The sequence below is a fragment of the Hyperolius riggenbachi genome, chromosome 6, assembly GCF_040937935.1.
Source record: "Hyperolius riggenbachi isolate aHypRig1 chromosome 6, aHypRig1.pri, whole genome shotgun sequence".
NCBI lineage: Eukaryota > Metazoa > Chordata > Amphibia > Anura > Hyperoliidae > Hyperolius > Hyperolius riggenbachi.
Window position 1 is genome coordinate 233858299 of NC_090651.1, and position 13826 is coordinate 233872124.

A 13826-nucleotide genomic window follows, 5' to 3' on the forward strand; every position below is an offset into this window, starting at 1 on the left:
ATTATTATTCAGCCCACAAAAAGTAAGATTGATTTTTAACTTCAGTATTGCCTTTTTGGCTACCTTCCTAACTGTTTAACACAGGAGAATAGAGATTTAATCTTACATTTCTAGCCTAACAGTTACTCTTTAAAGGAAACCGGAGATGGAAAAAAAAATAATTAAGAATTTATAGGTACCTGGAGCTTCCTACAGCCCTGCTTCAGGCCTGGAACTCACTAGAAATCGCTATTGCAATCGCTAGAGTTTTTAACAAGCTTTTTGTAAGCGATTTCATGAGCGTTTTCTGGCGATTTTAAAAAGTGTAAGCTTTTTGCCAGCGATTGTGTGGTGATTAGCGTTTCTAATTCTGATTGGTCCTTTTATTTAATTAAATTTTTTTATAATGTTCAATAGTTTAAAAATGCTAGCAAATTGCTCTGTATAGCGATTCATGAGCGGTTATGCCAACGTTTATATACTTTACATTGCAGAAACGCTAATGCTCAAAAAATGCTACATGTCCTACGTTATCGATTTTGCTAATCGCAATCACTCCAGTGCAGTTTGGCCCATCCAGTAACATTAGCTGAGCTTTTAGGGAAATTGCTAGTGTTTTGAATCGCTCCCTAAAAACGCAAAAAAAATTTAAATTTAAAAAAAAAAAAAAAATCACACTAGTGGGTTGTAGTCCTGAGGCTGTTGGCTCCCTCATCATCCTCCTGGGCTGCTCCGATCCCCTGATGGACAGCCCAATACATCTGAGAAGTTGCACTTCGCCCTGTCATACGTACACTCCAGTTGCGCTCCCATTATCAGGCGCATTCTATGCCTGTGCTGTACCACTGTGCAGGTGTAGGAAGGTCCCAGCGACGAAAGCACGACGGGGGCAGGCTCGCTGATGGACAGTGCATTTACCAACTAACGCCGACTTGTGGATTTACCAGACAGGCTAGCAGAGGATCAAGGCAGCCCAGGAGGACAGCAAAAGAGCCAACGGTTTGAAGGGGACTGGAGGAAGCCCCAGGTATGTATACATTTTTCTTCCTCATCTCAGGTACATTTTAACAAAGCATTCCAGTAAAAATGTGTATTTTCACATAGCACAAGTTTAAAATTGCTGAATGGTAACCATACCCTATGCAATCTAAATTGTATAATCAACCTCTAAACTTACCACGTTTCAGTAGTATAAGGGTCTGTACATACTGGCTGCATAAGGGCCTGTATACACTGGCTGCGTTGCACTGTTTTTATAACTGCATGTGTCTTCAATCGCAAAGCCTTTTTAACAGTAATTAAAATCAAGGTGAATTGTACATAGTGGTGCAACGCGATTTTAGAAAATTGCAATTGCAGTGATTGCAGCACTACAAAAAAAAGCTTTACAAAACTCTAATGCAAAAATGTGATGCGATTGCATTGCGTTTTTTTAAGGTCAAATCCCAGGTGACCTTGCAAATTCCGGTTAAAGGACTTTTAGCCAATCACAAGAAAAACAAAAATGCCTTAAAAAACGCCAGTAAAAACGCAAACTCATCGCAAAAAAATAAGCATGAGATTTTAAAATCGCACCATATGCAATTTTAAAATCGCACTGTGTTTAGCGATTTTCAGTGAGCACAGGCCCTTAGGATTCAGGATTCAGGAAAAGGCACAGCACTGAAACAGCATTAGTCCGAGTAATGAATGATCTACTTACTGCAAGGGACAAGGGTGATTGCTCAATTCTGATTCTTCTTGACTTGTCAGCAGCATTTGATACTGTGGACCATGAAATACTAATCCAGCGACTGAAGAATTACTGTGGCCTAAGGGGTACTGTTCTTAGCTGGTTTCAGACCTTCCTATCTGGCAGGACACAGCAAGTATGTCTGGGCACACACTACTCTAATCCAGTGCCACTTGCCTATGGAGTTCCACAGGGTTCTGTACTATCACCATTACTCTTTGCAGTCTACATGCTCCCACTGGGCAAAATAATCCAGAACTATGGTTTAGGATACCATTGTTATGCAGATGACACACAACTGTATCTGTCCTTCAAGCCTGGCACCCAAGACCCATCAGCATCCATAAATGCGTGTCTAGTGGATTTACAAAATTGGATGAACACCAGCTGGCTGAGGCTGAACTCTGACAAAACAGAGGTGTTGGTGGTAGGTGGTCCACACATGATGGATAAAGTTCAAAACGCTCACCACCTCAAACTAGCAATTGGGGGAGATACTGTACAGTATAAAGACTCTGTGCGAAACCTTGGGGTGATCCTGGATGGAAATCTAAAACTCAGACAGCAGGTATCAGCTGTCGTCAAGTCTTCCTTCTTCCATCTAAGAAATATAGCGAAAATAAACACCTTATCCCAGCTGAAGACCTACCTGCCCTGGTTCACGCATTTGTATCCTCCCGCCTAGACTACTGCAACGCCCTGTTAATCGGATCTACAGATAAGGTTCTGCGCCCCTTACAGCTAGTACAGAATGCTGCAGCCAGACTCCTAGCCAATGCCCCCCGCAGCTCACACATCACCCCAGTACTGCAAACTCTTCACTGGTTGCCAGTAAAATGGAGAATCAATTTTAAGATCTGCCTGCTGACATTCAAGGCTCTACACCACATGGGACCCAAATACATAGCGGATCTATTGGAACTTTATGCCCCTCCACGCACCCTCCGCTCTGCCAACAAGATGAAGCTGGTTATTCCCAGGATACACTTAACATTTGGTGCTCGGGCCTTTTCCTATGCAGCCCCTACTCTATGGAACTCACTTCCACGATCAGTACGAGAGGCTCCTTCTCTGGACAGCTTTAAAAAAAGGCTAAAAACTCACCTCTTTTCCCTAGCCTTTGAGACTGCATAATGCAGGGTCACAGCGCTTTGAGTCCCCAGGGAGAAAAGCGCTATATAAATATTATTGTTATTGTTATTGTTGTTATAAGGGCTGCGTTGCATTTTTATAATGGTATGTGTTTTTTTTTTCAAATCGCAAAGCCATTTTAAGAATAATGAAAATCATGATGATGAACTGTACACAGTGGTGCAATGCGATTTTAGAAAATCCCAATCGCAGTGACTGCACCACTTTTTGAATGCTGCATTTTAAAAATCAAATACAAAAACTAGAAAGACTAATTTTTAGTAGGTTTCTGATTTACTTTGTTTAAAGGGAAACTGTAGGGGGATCAGGGGAAAATGAGTTGAAGTTACGAGGGGCTTCTAATGGTCCCCCACGAACATCCTGTGCCCGCGCAGCCACTCACCGATGCTCCGGCCCACCTTCTGGTTCACTTCTGGAATTTCAGACTTTAAAGTCTGAAAAACCACTGCGCCTGAGTTACCGTGTCCTCGCTCCCACTGATGGCACCAGGAACGTACTGCGCAGGCCCAGAATGGTCTGTGCCTGCGCCGTGCGCTCCTGGTGACATCAGGGGAAGCGAGGACACGGCAACGCAGTCGCAGTGGTTTTCAGACTTTAACCCCCTTGGCGGTATGAAACATTCCGCCAGGGGGCAGCGCAGCAGTTTTTTTTTATTTATTTTTTTTGTTTAAATCATGTAGCGAGCCTAGGGCTCGCTACATGATAGCCGCTGCTCAGCGGCATCCCCCCACCCTCTTCGGTCGCCTTCGGCGATCTCCGATCAGGAAATCCCCTTCAAAGAACGGGATTTCCTGGAGGGCTTCCCCCGTCGCCATGGCGACGGGGCGGGATGACATCACCGACGTCGGGACGTCATTGGGAGTCCCGATCCACCCCTCGGCGCTGCCTGGCACTGATTGGCCAGGAAGCGCACGGGCTCTGGGGAGGGCCGCACTCCGCACCCGATAGCGGCGATCGGGCGCGGGGCGGCGGCGATCGGGGTGCTGGCGCAGCTAGCAAAGTGCTAGCTGCGTCCAGCAAAAAAAAAAAAATTATGTAAATCGGCCCAGCAGGGCCTGAGCGGCACCCTCCGGCGGCTTACCCCGTGTCACACACGGGGTTACCGCTAAGGAGGTTAAAGTCTGAAATTCTAGAAGTGAACCGGAGGCGGGGCCGGAGCATCGGTGAGCGGCTGCGCGGGCACAGGATGCCTGCGGGGACTATTAGAAGCCCCGAGTAACTTCAACTCATTTTCCCCCGACCCCCCTGCAGTGTCCCTTAGCACTGAAAACAGAAGCACTGTCACACCTGTGAAGTGGAAATCACCATAGGTTTACCCAGAGTGCCTCCAATATCTTCTAGGCAATACCATGAAGTAAGCGTGAAATCGCTCATAACTACTTGTATCCGTTTCCCAGAAAATTGATAAACAATGAATTAACTCCGGACTTAAATAAAAGATTTTGTTCTCTATTCCTTGGCCTGCAAAGTGTTCAGTCCTTCCATAGTGAAGATATAAGACAATTCCTTTGAACCATTATCCATATCTGGACCTACTGAGTCCAACCATTTGCACGAAAAAGCATGTCTGGCCGCTATGAGTATAATATGGTAAAGGGGCTAGGGATTACCAAAGTTTCTTATAGATCTAGTTAGCATATTTAATAGCCTGGTCCCAAAAAAAGAGATCTTGAAACTTCCTATTGAAGATCTTTTAGCCACTCACCAATCACAAGAAAAACGCAACTGCATTAAAAAAACGCTAGCAAAAATGCAAATGTATTCCAAAAACGCAAGCATCACATTATGTTTGCGATTACGCTTGTCAATTTTCAGTGTGTACAGGCCCTAAGGGACTATTTTAACATTATTTCCAAGTTACATCTAATCTGTCCAATACTACATAGTTAAGACTGTACAAACGTTGTACAGTTATACTGTATAGCATGCAGGCAGAACTGCTGCTTTCGTGACAGCAAGGACCTACAGGGAGCTGTAAACAAGCTGTAGCATTCAGTTAGCAGGTAAATATATAGCTGAGAGCAGCTGTGATAAAAGAAGACTGCATACAGCAGAAAAAACAATACCTGGAAAGGACATCTTCCATTGCTGCTGGAAGCCAGACCAGCAGCAGACACACATGCAGCAGCCGGGGCCGAGTATGAATGACAGTTCATGTTCATTCTGAATATGCACAGTAATGATGTCACACGTGATGTCACTGCTTCTTGACAAGCACATGGACGGCAGAATGAATAGAGCCAATCTGTGAATGAAGAGAAGCTGCCATCCAATAGCAGGGACACTGCTGTTGCCATGGAAAGTCTCTAGCTAGATTATCACAGAGGCAGATGTAGAAACACTTCCTGTCTGTCCTCTTGTGAAATGAACAGTACAATGCAGCAAAGACGGAAATACGCCTGTGGTGTTCTCGGTGTGACAGATTTAAAGCATAGATTCATTTTTACCTAATAGACCTTCATTTGCAAAACAAACCCTTTGCTACTGATATGCAAACAAGATTTTTTTCCTATAGGTGCATGTTCCTACCTGACACTCTGAGGGACTTGGAACACATTTCCATAGCAGTGAACAGAGAATATGGAACTAATCACATCAAGCAAATTTATTGCGAAAAAAGAAAAAAAGAGGGAGTGCTCTGGATCTCATAGAGCCTGCCCCTGTCCTCTCTCGGTGTCCTCAGTCCAGCGCCCCCCCCCCCCCCTCATTTCAAATGCCCCCCCATTCAAAATCAGTAGGTCAATTTTCAGATGAAATCCACTGAATTGGTCGATCATACTGGACGGAAGATATTGATCAACTGCAGTTCGGAAGCAGCAGTTGATCTACAGCCCATATTGTTTAACTACATTGAACAGTGCAATGCTGCAGTTGGATTGATTTTCAATATCTTTCATGCTACAATCTATTTAATGCTAGTGAAGCTTCAACCAGTATGTACTGTTTATCTTTGCTTTCAATGTAGATGTTTGATAATCTACGGTCTCCCCGATACCCATTTTGCCCTGCCACAGTTCATCCTGCTGCACGACTCATCCACCTCTCCTCCTGCTTCTCCAGCCCAATCCCCCTCTGGCAGTCACTTCACTGGCTGCCAGTTACTCAAGGATACAATTTAAAATTCTTACTCTCGCCTACAACCTAGCTCCTAATCTAAATAAATGCATTTCCAGATACCATACTACATCTCCGCTCTTCTAAAAATATTTTCCTCTCTGGTCACCTCTTCTCAATCCTCCTTACAAGACTTCTCCCTATTCTCTCCCCTCCTCTGGAACACCCTACCTCAACACATCCGCCACTCATCCACACTTAAGGTAGCCATACACCATACAATTTTTTAAATATCTGTTCAATTTAAGAATAGAAATACATTTTTCTGACTGATTGTAGAAATTCAAAAATCTGACCAATGTACCACACACCTATGTTCAATTTTTCCACAATCATGAATAAAAAATTGATTGAAACTTAAATGAAATAATTGACAATTCAGCACAAACCATACAACTCTTGATAAAGTTGGTCTGAATTTTTCAACTTGTCCAATCTCCAAAAACCGAAAAAAATAAATAAAAACGGGAAATTCGATCGGATTTATCAATCGAAAACAAAGTAAAAAAAAAACCTTGATTTTTCGGGACAGCTGATCGAAATCATCGAATTAGTGAAAAATTTGATCTTTTAATTGTATGGTGTATGGCCACCTTTACCCTTTTAAGCCGCAACCTGAAAACTCACCTCTTTAGGCAAGCATACTCTCATACCTAGGACACTTCGGCCACTGACCACTATTTTTACCATCTCATAAACAGCTTTTCTTCACCTACTGTGCTTTCCTTTAAACATGTAGACCGTAAGGCCTTTTGGCCAGGGCTCTCTTCTTCTTTTGTTTCATAATGCTATGTAATGTGTGTGCATACTTTTCACCCCGTGGAAAAATTTGTTCACTGCATTAGCTGTAATCCACTATTGTCTTTTATTGTTAAGTGTTGTATTGTTTATTTTGTATTATAATACCCTGTATTCTGTAGTACAGAGCCACGGGAAGATGTTGGCACTATATAAATCAATAATAATATAATATTAAGTTGATAAAATAGCGCTTACCTTCGCACTATTTCAATAAGACACTGTGGGCTAATGCATCGACTGCCCCGAATTCTGAAGGCAAAAAACATCACAACCATCCATCCAGACAGAACCCACAAGACTGACATCAGAGGTAATCTGCTACATATGAATATATTTGCTCAAGCTAAACACTGTATTGAGCGGTCTATTGTGTCACTGCCCAGAATTGCTTGTACGGAGATTGGTAACCTCGATACAAGAATTTCAAGCAGGCATATTTACTTCAAGCAGGCATATTTACCTGGCATGGAAGATCAGTCCTAAAAACCGTCTTATGGCCGCGGGATGCTTCATGATAGGTGGGGAGGTCCAGGAGGGGAATTTAAGGGAATCCTAAGATCTGAATGAGATGAAACAATTGTTCACAGTGTCAACTTTGTCCCAAATTAGCCAGCCAGGCGTCAGTACCAAAGCAGAGCGTTTAAGGTAAGGCTAAGTAATTTTTAACTTGGGCTGAACGGCACAATAGGCTTGATAAGCAGCTCAGGCAGAGCGTGAAGCTGTGCAACAGGAGAACTAGAAATCCCAGCAGACCTCAGAATCATGCTTCAGATCATTAAACCATGCTTAATAAGCCACAGTCCACAGACAGTAGTTGGAAGCATTCATTGGAAAACTCTTGTGTAAGTAAGTGACAAAGGCCCATATGCAATTAACTTTCTCCTGAGGAGATAATTTTAGTCTAGCCTTTAACCACTTAAGGACCGCAGTCTTTTCAGCCTTAAGGACCAGAGCCTTTTTTCCATTCAGACCACTGCAGCTTAAATGGTTTATTGCTCAGTCATACAAGCTACCATCTAAATGAATTTTACCTCCTTTTCTTGTCACTAATACAGCTTTCTTTTGGTGCTATTTGATTGGTGCTGCTATTTTTACTTTTTATTCTATTCATCAAAAAAGACATGAATTTTGGCAAAAAAAATGATTTTTTTAACTTTCTGTGCTGACATTTTTCAAATAAAGTAAAATTTCTGTATACATGCAGCGCGAAAAATGTGGACAAACATGTTTTTGATTAAAAAAAACCCATTCAGTGTATATTTATTGGTTTGGGTAAAAGTTATAGCGTTTACAAACTATGGTGCAAAAATTGAATTTTCCCATTTTGAAGCATCTCTCTCATTTCTGAGCACCTGTCAGGTTTCATGAGGTGCTAGAATTCCAGGATAGTATAAATACCCCCCAAATGACCCCATTTTGGAAAGAAGACACCCCAAAGTATTCACTAAGAGGCATGGTGAGTTCATAGAAGATTTTATCTTTTGTCACAAGTTAGCGGAAAATGACACTTTGTGACAAAAAAAATAAATAAAAAAAAGTTTCCATTTCTGCTATCTGGTGACAAAAAAAAATGAAATCTGCCACGGACTCACCATGCCCCTCTCTGAATACCTTGAAGTGTCTAGTTTCCAAAATGGGGTCATTTGTGGGGTGTGTTTATTGTCCTGGCATTTTGGGGGGTGCTAAATTGTAAGCACCCCTGTAAAGCCTAAAGGTGCTCATAGGACTTTGGGCCCCTTAGCGCACCTAGGCTGCAAAAGAAATGTCACACATGTGGTATCGCCTTACTCAGGAGAAATAGTATAATGTGTTTTGGGGTGTATTTTTACACATACCCATGATGGGTGGGAGAAATATCTCTGTAAATGAGATTTCTTTTGATTTTTTTACACACAATTGTCCATTTACAGAGATATTTCTCCCACCCAGCATGGGTATGTGTAAAAATACACCCCAAAACACATTACACTACTTCTCCTGAGTACGGCGATACCACATGTGTGACACTTTTTTGCACCCTAACTGCGCTAAGGGGCCCAAAGTCCTATGAGTACCTTTAGGATTTCACAGGTCATTTTGAGGCATTTATTTTCTAGACTACTCCTCACGGTTTAGGGCCCCTAAAATGCCAGGACAGTATAGGAACCCTACAAGTGACCCCATTTTAGAAAGAAGACACCCCAAGGTATTCCGTTAGTAGTATGGGGAGTTCATAGAAGATTTCATTTTTTTTTCACAAGTTAGCGGAAATTGATTTTTATTGTTTTTTTCACAAAGTGTCATTTTCCACTAACTTGTGACAAAAAATAAAATCTTCTATGAATTCCCCATACACCTAATTGAATACCTTGGGGTGTCTTTTTTCTAAAATGGGGTCACTTGTGGGGTTCCTATAATGCCCTGGCATTTTAGGGGCCCTAAACCGTGAGGAGTAGTCTAGAAACCAAATGCCTCAAAATGACCTGTGAAATTCTAAAGGTACTCATAGGACGTTGGGCCTCTTAGCGCACCTAGGTTGCAAAAAAGTGTCACACATGTGGTATCGCCGTACTCAGGAGAAGTAGTATAATGTGTTTTGGGGTGTATTTTTACACATACCCATGCTGGGTGGGAGAAATATCTCTGTAAATTAAAATGTTTTGATTTTTTTTACACACAATTGTCCCTTTACAGAGAGATTTCTCCCACCCAGCATGGGTATGTGTAAAAATACACCCCAAAACACATTATACTACTTCTCCTGAGTACGGCGATATCACATGTGTGACACTTTTTTGCAGCCTAGGTGCGCTATGGGGCCCAACGTCCTATTCACAGGTAATTTTGAGGCATTTGGTTTCTAGACTACTCCTCACGGTTTAGGGCCCCTAAAATGCCAGGGCAGTATAGAAACCCCACAAGTGACCCCATTTTAGAAAGAAGACACCCCAAGGTATTCCGTTAGGTGTATGGTGAGTTCATAGAAGATTTTATTTTTTGTCACAAGTTAGTGGAAAATGACACTTTGTGAAAAAAAACAATACAAATCAATTTCCGCTAACTTTTGACAAAAAATAAAATCTTCTATGAACTCGTCATACACCTAACGGAATACCTTGGGGTGTCTTCTTTCTAAAATGGGGTCACTTGTGGGGTTCCTATACTGCCCTGGCATTTTAGGGGCCCAAAACCACGAGGAGTAGTCTGGAAACCAAATGCCTCAAAATGACTGTTCAGGGGTATAAGCATCTGCAAATTTTGATGACAGGTGGTCTATGAGGGGCCGAATTTTGTGGAACCGGTCATAAGCAGGGTGGCTTCTTAGATGACAGGTTGTATTGGCACTGAAGTGCAGGAATGTTCTCAAATCATGACCTGGACATGGCAATTAAGTCGTACCAGCAGTGATCAGAAAAAAAATTTCTGTCACTGCGGTGGGGCGGGTGAGGGTTTGGCCGGGTGATCAGAAGCCCGCAGGGGGCATATTAGGGCCTGATCTGATGGGTAGCAGTGACAGGTGGTGACAGGGGGTGACGGGGTGGTTGATAGGTGATCAGTAGGTGATTACGGAGGAGAATATATGCAAGCAATGCACTGGCGAGTTGATCAGAGGGGGTCTGGGGGGCTAATTTAGGGTGTGGGCAGGTGATTGGGTGCCCGCAAGGGGCAGATTAGTTTCTGATCTGACGGGTAGCAGTGACAGGTGGTGACGGGGTGATTGATGGGTGATCAGTGGATGATTAGAGGGGAGAACAGATGTAAACAATGCACTTTCAGAGGTGATCTGAGGGTGGGTCTGCACGCAATCTGAGGGTGTGGGTGGGTGATCAGGTGCCCACAAAAGGCAGGTTAGGGTCTGATCTGATGGGTGGCAGTGACAGGTGGTGACAGGGGGTGATTGATGGGTGATTGACAGGTGATCAGTGGGTGATTAAAGGGAAGAATAGATGTATACAGTACACAGGGGGGAGGGTCTAGGGAGGATCTAAGGGTGTGGGGGGGGGGTGTGTTCAGGAGCCCCCAGGGGGCAGTTTAGGACCTAATCTAAAAAATAGCGTTGAGATAGTGACAGGGAGTGATTAATGGGTGATTAGGGGGGTGATTGGGTGCAAACAGGTGTCCCAGGGGTGGGCAGGGGGGGTCTGATGGGTGCAGTGGGCGATCAGGGGGCAGGATCAGTGTGCTTGGGTACTTACTAGGAGGGCTGCAACCTGCCCTGGTGGTCCCTCAATCACTGGGACCACCAGGGCAGGAGGCAGCCTGTATAATACGCTTTGTATACATTACAAAGCGTATTATCCGCTTTACATGCGGAAGATCGGGGGTTAACAACCCGCCGCCGCTGCTAATTGGCTGGCGGGTTGACGTCGTGGGTGGGCACATCCAGCGTGCGATCCCCGGCAGCTAGTCCGCAACGAGCCGCCGCCGATCGGCGTATTGCGCGGTCGTTGCGGGCTCCACTTTGCCGCCGCCCCTAGGTAGGGGCGGCCGGCAAGTGGTTAAAATCACAATCCAGTAATATATATATATATATATATATATATATCTATATATATATATATATATATATATCTATATATATATCTATATATATATATATATATATATATATATCTATATATATATATATATATATATATATATATATATATATATATATATATATATATATATATATATATATATATATATATATATATATATATATATATATATATCTATATATATATAGATCTATATATATATATATATATATATATAGATCTATATATATATAGATCTATATATATATATATATAGATCTATATATATATAGATCTATATATATATATATAGATCTATATATATATAGATCTATATATATATAGATCTATATATATATATATATATATATATATATATATATATAGATCTATATATATATATAGATCTATTTATATATATATATATATAGATCTATATATATATATATATATATATATATATATATAGATCTATATATATATATATATAGATCTATATATATATATATATATATAGATCTATATATATATATATATATAGATCTATATATATATATAGATCTATATATATATATAGATCTATATATATATAGATCTATATATATATAGATCTATATATATATATAGATCTATATATATATAGATCTATATATATATAGATCTATATATATATAGATCTATATATATATATATATATATATAGATCTATCTATATATATATATATATATATATATATATATATATATATATATATATATATATATATATATATATATATATATATATATATATATATATATAGATCTATATATATATATATATATATATAGATCTATATATATATATATATAGATCTATATATAGGTGGTTGGGAGGGGATCAAGGGATACATGGGGGGGGGGAGAGCTGGAAAAAAGTTTATTTTTACACTAAAATCGCACAGCCTGTCACGGCTGCAGGCTGTGCGTCTCTCCCTGTCACACAAGATCCACAGTGACAGGGAGAGGGAGGCGGAGAGGGAGGCGGAACGGCAACTATGTTGCCTTTCGGAGGGTGATCGCTGTGATTGGCTCACAGCGATCACACGGCAGGGAGCCAATCAGTGACGGCTCCTGCCGATACCCGGAAGCCTTAGCGGTCATAAGACAGCTAAGTGCAGCCGGTTCGGTGCGCGCGATCGCGGCGGGGAGCGGCGGCGCCGGTGATAGAGATCTACGCCTTGCCAGCCAGGAGCCCATCAAAACAGGGCGTAGATCTCTATCACTGCGGTCCGGAAATGGTTAAAATAAACTTTTCAGTACTTTGCAATTGCAATTTATGGAGTACAAAAAAGTTGGTGAAAAAGTACTATTAAAATTATGTTGAGTATTTTCTTGCTTGCAGGTGGTTTAAAAGGCATTTTATTGACAAGCTCTGAAAATATCACCTAGGAGAAAAAGTGAACTGGATTTGGGTTAAAATGTCCTAATCCATTTCCGTTACCAAAACACAATGGGCCTTATTCAATTTACTATTCCTTCTATGTTTTCCCCTAAAAGATAATTTTTCATCATCTGTTTAAAATAACTTCTCAGCACTCTGCAATTGAAAAAGTACCAAGAAGTAGGTGAAAAAGAGCTATCAAAATTATTTTCTTGCTTGCTGGTGGTGTAAAAGGCATTTTATTGACAAAATATAAAAATATAACCTACCAGAATACTTAGGTGAAAAAGTGAATTGAATAAGGACCCTGGGCCTATATGCAATTCACTTTTTTTCCTAGGTGATATTTTCACACCTGGGGCCAAATGCAATTCACTTTCTCACCTGAGTTTTCTCCTAGGAGAATTTTTCACCTTCGATTTAAAATAACTTTCCAGTAGTTTTCAACTAAAAAAGTACCGAGAGGTAGGTGAAAAGGTACTGTCAAATTTATTTTGAGTATTTGTTTGCTTGCTGGGGGTATAAAAGGCTCTTTATTTGTAAAAATATCACCTAGGAGAAAACTCAGGTGAAAAAGTGAATTGCATAAGGCCCCTTGTCAATAAAATCTTGTGGATATTTTCCCTTTAAGCTCTATTCACACCTGCGTTTTGCAGGAGTGATTTTTCCACGATTTCACGCAGAAAAATCACTGAACACTGCAGCGATTTTGGCGCAATCGCGTTTTGCGCTTCTATAGCACTAACACGCGATCGCCTGGAAATCGCTTGAAAATGGCGCAGGCTACGCGTTCGCGTTTTTGGGCGATTTGCCGCATATCGCCCAAGTAAGACCGGGCCCATAGGGTTTCATTTCACTAGCGCTTTTAAGAAGCGCCAGCGTTTGAGCGTTTTGCCGCAATCTCGGCAAACCGCTTTAGTGTGAATAGGGCCTCAATCCCCCGATTATTTCCCCATTGTACCTCGTGTTCTTCTGTCTCCCTGTGTCTGTCCCCAGGTGCCTCTATTTTCCCAATGTTCTCTGGTGCCTCTTTTGTCCCCCTGTGTCCTCCGAGTCCCCCATGCCTCTTGTCTCGGTGTCCTTGTCCCCGATCCCTCTTTTGTCCCCTTGTCCTCCATGAACC

At 41.6% G+C, this 13826-nt stretch overlaps 1 protein-coding gene across 3 annotated transcripts in view; it reads right to left on the minus strand.

Moving 5' to 3' along the window:
* The window catches only part of ACOT7 (acyl-CoA thioesterase 7), a 277637-nt gene that overhangs the window by 236422 nt on the left and 27389 nt on the right, over window positions 1–13826 (minus strand). Inside the window, exon 2 of one of the 3 annotated variants that reach the window (XM_068240525.1) lies at window positions 7239–7337. The exons of 1 other annotated variant lie outside the window; for it this stretch is intronic. In XM_068240525.1, the coding sequence (XP_068096626.1) occupies window positions 7239–7291 (53 nt within the window). In that variant the 5' untranslated portion in view covers window positions 7292–7337. Of the gene's footprint in view, window positions 1–4929; window positions 5011–7238; window positions 7338–13826 lie in introns of those variants that run through there. One more of the 3 variants, XM_068240527.1, reaches the window with a different exon arrangement.